The 7,261-nt window shown below is 47.4% G+C and overlaps 1 protein-coding gene across 5 annotated transcripts in view; it reads left to right on the plus strand.

The window, feature by feature from the left end:
• zfhx4 (zinc finger homeobox 4) overlaps positions 1 to 7,261 on the plus strand; it is an 86,860-nt gene that overhangs the window by 24,701 nt on the left and 54,898 nt on the right. For all 5 annotated transcript variants that reach the window (XM_034573043.1, XM_034573042.1, XM_034573046.1 and 2 more), the window contains exons 2-5: positions 723 to 3,267; positions 3,695 to 3,907; positions 4,374 to 4,668; positions 6,407 to 6,948. In XM_034573043.1, the coding sequence (XP_034428934.1) occupies positions 769 to 3,267; positions 3,695 to 3,907; positions 4,374 to 4,668; positions 6,407 to 6,948 (3,549 nt within the window). In that variant the 5' untranslated portion in view covers positions 723 to 768. The remainder of the gene's footprint in view (positions 1 to 722; positions 3,268 to 3,694; positions 3,908 to 4,373; positions 4,669 to 6,406; positions 6,949 to 7,261) is intronic.

Consider the following 7,261-nt stretch of genomic DNA (forward strand, 5'->3'; position numbering starts at 1 on the left):
CCCCTGTTTCCAAGCCCTGGTCCCTGGGGTCAATAGAAGACGAAACCTTTTTTTTAAGAATGGGCTTTTTTTCTGTGGTTGTTACAAACTATCTCAATCTGTCACATGTAAGACATATATGCAGGTGGGAACAGTTAATGGTTCTCCACTTTTTTAAAAGTTCTCCTGGTGCTAGCTTATTGTATTTTGCAGTGGTAAGCAATGTAGAGGTAGACATCTGTCATGTTTTGTTCCATCTAACCTCCAACTGAGGAGCTTTTGGTGTGTACGATCCAGAGTGGATTGGATTAGTATTGAAGGAGGAAGTGTCTTCCAAAACATTTGCCACGATCATTCCCGACAGCATTCAAGACACTGCCAAATTACTGGAGTTGATTTGTGAGGATATTCTGCAGGGGAAAAAAACTCATGTGGCCCTGATAAACATTCTCTCACTGGGACAATAACTCATACTTGAGGAAAACACAAACATATGCTCTTTGGACTGGTTAAAATAACTGATCACTGCTTCCAGTGTTAAAATCAACACCCTCTGCTTTAAGAATCAATCTTATCTGAATGAGACCATGAATGCAATTGAAACTGAGAATGAACGATGTGTGAGTTGGAATTAATTACAATAAAGTAGTTGGTGTTTTAGATGTAGCCTAAGATATATGATGTTAAACAACATTTACTAAATCTGTCGTCCTTTCTTTATTTCTGTTTTCTTCCCGACTCAGGTCCCTGTTAGGCTGGATGAGATGAGATCCCTATGTAGTGGTCATCATGGCAACTTGTGACTCTCCCCCTATGGTGTCGTCACGGCAGCAGGAACATGGTGGCCAGAGGTTGGACGCTGCTGCCGAGGACAACTCCCTCATGGCCATGGAGACCAGTGTCGCCAACAGCAACAACGCCAACAACAACAACCAATCATCACCTGCCGCCGTTAGAGAGCCGGAGAATGGCCTTGGACAGCCTGTTGTGACCCCGCTGACGTCCACTGTTACCCCCACCACTGTCAGTGCAACCACCAACCCTCTAACTGAACAGAGTCGGAGAGAAAGCTTTACTACCAGTAACAAAGGGAGTGTTGCTGGGACTTTACCAGGAGTAGGAGGAGGAGCAGTTTTGGGTTCGGACTGTTTTGCCCCAGCCACATCTCCCGTGGCGCCGGCAAAGGAGATCCCCTGCAACGAATGTTCTAATTCCTTCTCCAGTTTACAAAAATACATGGAGCACCACTGCCCCAATGCCCGTCTGCCTACCCTTGGAGGTCACGAGGAGGGTGAGGAGGTTGAAGGGATGGTAGGGGATGAGAGTGAAGATGAAGGAGAGCGTGAAGTGGGTGGTGCAGAAATGGGGGAAATGAACAGTGAGGTGGAAATGGAAGAGGATAGCGATGTGGAGAATCTGTGTGGTGATATCATCTACCAGCCCGATGGCTCTGCCTTCATCCTGGAGGACTCCAAAGAGCAGCGTGGCAACCAGGGGGGACTCTCTGGGTCTCTCCAATTCAGGGGCCTGCTGTCCCCCCAAACCTTCCCCAGTGTCCAGGCCTGCAGTGGCCAGAGTGGCCTGAGCCCAGGGGGGGAGCGGTTGGAGCAGCCCGCTGCACCCATGTCCTTCTACCCCCAGATCATAAACACCTTCCACATCGCCTCATCCCTGGGGCCTAAATCCCTAGTGACTGACCACCCCTCCTTCCCAAATACCTCAGCTGGAGGGCTGGTGGGCGCTGGTCCCATGTTGCACAGTTTCCGTGTCTATGACCTCCGCCACAAGAATGACAAAGACTATCTTACAGCGGATGGTGCAGCCAAAAACTCCTGTGTGTCCAAAGATGTCCCTAACAATGTGGACTTGTCCAAGTTTGAGGGCTGCGTTGCTGATGGGCGGCGGAAGCCTGTGCTGATGTGTTTCCTGTGCAAGCTGTCTTTTGGCTACAGCCGTTCCTTCGTGACACACGCTGTCCATGACCACCGTATGACCCTGAATGATCAGGAGCAGAAACTGCTGAGCAACAAGCATGTCTCTGCCATCATCCAGGGCATCGGCAAGGACAAAGAACCTCTTATAAGCTTTCTGGAACCAAAAAAATCCCCCAACTCTGTGCTACCCCACTTTCCTACACCTGCCAACTTCCTAGGGCCAGACACGGGGCTCCGTGGATTGTGGAATGCTTTCCACAGTAGTGGGGAGAATGCAGATTCCCTTCAGGCAGGATTTGCCTTCCTGAAGGGCAGTGCCAGCAGCTCCTCCAATGACCAAATCCCCCGAACCCAAACCATGCCAAAGGCTGAGACCAACCCAAACCTCGGGGGAGGGGCTGGTGCCCACAGAACCTCCAGCGGGAGTTCTGCTGCTGCTGCCACTGCTGGTAACCTGGAAGGTCGGAACTCTGATAGTGACTGCAAAGGCTACGTTAGGGACACATGCACTTTGCAACCCAATGGGCCGGACCTGAGCCAGTACCCGCTTATCAAGCGGGAGCCCGGTGTAGTGGGAGGAGAAAGTTCAGAGCAGGATGAGGATGCTTACTCCAATGGTGGTGGAGTAGAAATGGAGGCAGACGAGGAGGAGGAGCGGGCCATGAACATGGCCATGACAGGCCAGCGGGCCGACAGCACCAGTAGCAAAGATTTCCCTCTCTTAAACCAAAGTATTTCCCCCCTTTCCAACAGTGTGCTAAAGTATAATAGTGACAGCAAAGGCCCTGCCTCAACCTCCTCTTCCTCCCTGCCTGTGTGTGAGAAGCTAGAGATGGAGAAGAGCCGCCTGTCCACTGCCCTGGCAGCTGCCAGAGAGCGGGAGAGCAGCAACGATTCAACCAGTGAAACCCTGGCAGGACGTGATGGGTCGTCGCCATCCTCCCACCCCCTTGACATGATGATGTTGCGCAGAGATGATGAGAGTCCAGGGCCTCTGTATCAACACACAGGAAATCCAAGTACGCCTGGAACTCCAGGGACGCCCGGTACCCCTGGTCCAGGTGAAGGATCACCTGGTAGTGGGGTGGAGTGCCCAAAGTGTGACACAGTCTTGGGATCCTCACGGTCACTGGGAGGGCATATGACGATGATGCATTCACGCAACTCCTGCAAGACGCTGAAGTGTCCCAAGTGTAACTGGCACTACAAGTACCAGCAGACGCTGGACGCTCACATGAAGGAGAAACATCCAGAGTCTGGTGGATCATGTGTGTACTGCCGCACAGGACAGCCTCATCCTCGTTTAGCCAGGGGCGAAAGCTATACCTGTGGATACAAGCCTTTCCGCTGCGAGGTCTGTCCATCAAATTTTTGTATCTCTATGGATTTTTGTTTTCCCTTTACATTTTATGTTCCTAATATTTTTTTTAGGTTGGATTTTATAAGCTACCTTTTGTCTTTGATGTAACCTAAGGTTTTGTTCTACATGTTAATAGAAAATATTTATTGTAATCTTAGCAATACAATGCCATTTGTTTTTGTAGCCAATTTGAGTCACAGGCATCTGGCCAGTAATGGTAATCACTACAACAGGACATCTTTGCTTGATTGGAAATTCAATGTCAAGGCAGGAAAGGAGAAATTCAATATGTTTGTCTTCCTCTTTGTGTCAACAGCTTTCAGGTCAAAGATCTGAATTGTGATACTTAATCATCTATGATATTTGTTCAAAATGCATATAACATTCATCATGCATCACTGTATTAATTCTTACCCTTTAGGTGTGCAACTACTCAACCACCACCAAAGGCAACCTTAGCATCCACATGCAGTCGGACAAGCATCTGAACAATGTACAAACGCTCCAGAATGGTGGCACTGAGACACCATACAACCACAGCCATGCCAACCCTGTGCCCAGTGTCAGCCTTGTTGGAGGCTGCGGTGTACCCTCGCCATCCAAACCCAAACAGAAGCCCACTTGGCGCTGCGAGGTAATGAAACAAACAGAGAATGTGGCAGCAACATACCAATTTGCTTGTTGCACTGTCCACACAATGAGCCAGTTATACCACTCTGCGTCACTGGGTCTATTATTTTTCTTGGCCACATCATCTGACCCCTGGTCATTATACAACGGATTTTCTCACACATTCTAGCATTATCCGCAAGTATTGCAGAAACCCTAAGAAATTTCATGATTATGGATGCATTACTAAAATGCCTACATCAGTGTTATTTTGTGGATAAGGTATTAAGATGTTTTTATCGCAGTCTCTGTTGTTATAGTATTGCTGTTATTTGTAGTATTATATGAAAGTAAATAATACATTAACTATAGTTTTAATAAATAATTCTAGTTATTCATTACATTTGAAATTTAAGTTAAATATAATGCTGTGATAATAAACTAGTTCAGATGCTCTTTAACATTTAATTCACCCCACCTTGTTCCGATAGGTGTGCGACTATGAGACCAACGTGGCGAGGAACTTGCGAATCCATATGACCAGTGAGAAACACATGCACAACATGATGCTGCTGCAGCAGAACATGAAGCAGATCCAGCACAGCCTCCATCTGGGCCTGGCCCCGGCCGAGGCAGAGCTCTACCAGTACTACCTGGCTCAAAACATGGGCCTGGCAGGAGTGAAGCTGGAGAGCCCAGCTGGCAGCAGTGGCCCAGATGCCCAGATGATGATTAACCCATTCCAGCTAGATCCGGCGACCGCGGCTGCTCTTGGATCGGGTCTCGGTAAGTGTCTGACAAGTTTTACATACCGAAGGTGTGACAAAGCACTAAATAGGGTCCTTTTACATTTTTTTGCCCTCAAGCTTTTTTTCTTTTTTTCTTTTCTTGTGCTCATCTTTCACTTAGTCACTTTTATCTCTTTCATCACATGTATCTGGGTATTGTTTTTATCTTTGTGCCTTTTCCTCATCGCTCTCCATTTTTCTCCCTGCCCTCTCACCTTCTCCTTCTCTGCGCCCATCCTTTTTGCCTCGCCTCCCCCCCCGGTGCACCCTCGCTGTCTCTTTCTCTTTCCCTCTTATCTCCTCTCTCATATTGTCCCTCTGTCATTGTCTCCTTTCTTTGACCCCTCTCACTGATTAAAAAATGATTATGAGACGCCACATGAGAATTATTCTTAATCTTTCAATTGTAATTTTCTTAAGTCAGCTTAATCCCCCCCCCACCCCCTCCATACACACCCCACCCTACCTTCACTCGCCCTGGAGAGAGCGCACACGCACACGCACACGTACACACATATACACACACACTCTCTCACACAGCAGGAAGCGGATTCCCGTAGGAGTGAGGGAGATTTAACAATGACCCTGCAGTGTTACACACCCACTCCCTCCTCTAGTGTGGAGGTCACAGCCCAGCCAGCAGATGTACTCGCAGTGAATTACACTCATAACACACAGCTCCCCATAGTGAGTGCAGCTGTACATAGGTTTAGACGGTGTGAGCAGAATATTTACTCAGTGTTTTCAAATACTCACACACAAACACACGCACAAAATGCATGCACGGATACATATGTTTACATGCTTATATGCAGAGACACAATGTCAGATGTACACCAAATTTGTTGGACACAATTTGCATCCATGTTCTGGACACAAAATACAAACACACTTTTAGTCATCCACTAATTGTTCTTACTAGCTGCATTCAAAATAAAAAATGTAAAAAAAATGAATACGTAGCTGTTAAATCCACTGTTCTCCAAACACTGAAATATTATCCAGAAAAAAAGACATGATGAGCTCCTGGTAACTTGCACACAGAGACAATGAAGGGATCAAACGAAAGAGTTAATTACATTTGTATGAATAGCAGATCTGTTTTATTTTTTTTCATCCGGTGGGTGGGTGGGGAGAAGAAAAGAGAGGAAAACGTGTGTAATGCATTGATCAGCTTTCTCAAATCTGTGTGTCAATGGGAGAAAAGCCTGGAGCCCTGAAACCGACGTCCCACCATCGCCGAGAGCAGTAATTAAAGCTACCTGATGAGCGAGTTAGCAAGTTGAAAAGGATGATTGTAATTGATCCCGATTCAATCCTATTAGGGTTTTTTATAGACAAGACTTTGTAAGGAGCCCTAGTCCTCTGTGCGGCTTTATTTTATCAAATCCTTTTGTGTGGGGGAGGCCTGCATAGAAGACTCACTTTTCTCTCCACACTTAATTTCATTAAATAAAAAGAGCCTTTTCTCTTTCTCTCCGTCCTTTATCCCTCCACATGCATGTGAGCCTTTCGTTTTCACCAGAGCTTTGTCTTTCTGTCCTACCGCTTTGTTTTTATGTACCACTCGTCCTGCTGTGCATACCGTCTGCTTTTCCGGCTGACATGTTATCCCTCTGTGCTTCCATGTGTGTAACTCTACTTGAGGCTCGACCATTTAAACTCCTCTCTGTCTCCCTTTTTCCTTTCACTGTCTAACATGATTTTTTATTTTATTTTGCTCATTTTCTCCACAGTGAATAGCGACCTGTCAGCTGAGCTGCGTCTTGCCAGTGGTCAACTGATGGCAGATGACCTGTCCCTGGTGTCCTCGGGCGGATGTGGGGGCATGTCCTCATCAGACCCCTCCCTGTCCTCCCTGTCGCCGCCCATCAACGACCCCTCGCTGCGCCTCTACCAGTGCGCCGTGTGCAACTGCTACTCCACGGACAGCCTGGAGGTCCTCAACGCCCACGTCAGCGCCGAGCGCTCCTTGCCCGAAGAGGAGTGGCGCTGCGTGGTGGGCGACGTCTACCAGTGCAAGCTCTGCAGCTACAACACGCAGCTCAAGGCCAACTTTCAGCTGCACTGCAAGACAGACAAGCACATGCAGAAGCACCAGCTGGTGGCCCACATCAAGGAGGGAGGCAAAGCCAACCAGTGGAGATTAAAGTGTGTGGCCATTGGCAACCCGGTGCACCTCAAGTGCAACGCCTGTGACTACTACAGCAACAGCGTGGATAAACTGAGGCTACATGCCACCAACCAGAGGCACGAGGCAGCCATCCGTCTCTACAAGGTAAAGAAAAACACATTTACCGTTCGTGAGTGTCCTGCAGAAACATTCCTCCTCTCGATTGTTGGAAAAAAAAATATCATTGATATAAAAAAACTACATGTGAGTAAGAAAATCTAAATATATTCTGAGGTTAAATAGTTTTTGCAGGACACTGACATCATATTAATACCACACAATGCATTTCTTACAGTTTATACATCTGATGGGAGCTCCACTCATATTTCGTTCGGACTCAGAAAGATGATACATGTTTTTGTTTACAAAGAATTTGCCCCCAACCTCTTAACCACAGCCTCACATGGATTAACAACAA

This window comes from Hippoglossus hippoglossus, chromosome 20 (assembly GCF_009819705.1).
Source record: "Hippoglossus hippoglossus isolate fHipHip1 chromosome 20, fHipHip1.pri, whole genome shotgun sequence".
NCBI lineage: Eukaryota > Metazoa > Chordata > Actinopteri > Pleuronectiformes > Pleuronectidae > Hippoglossus > Hippoglossus hippoglossus.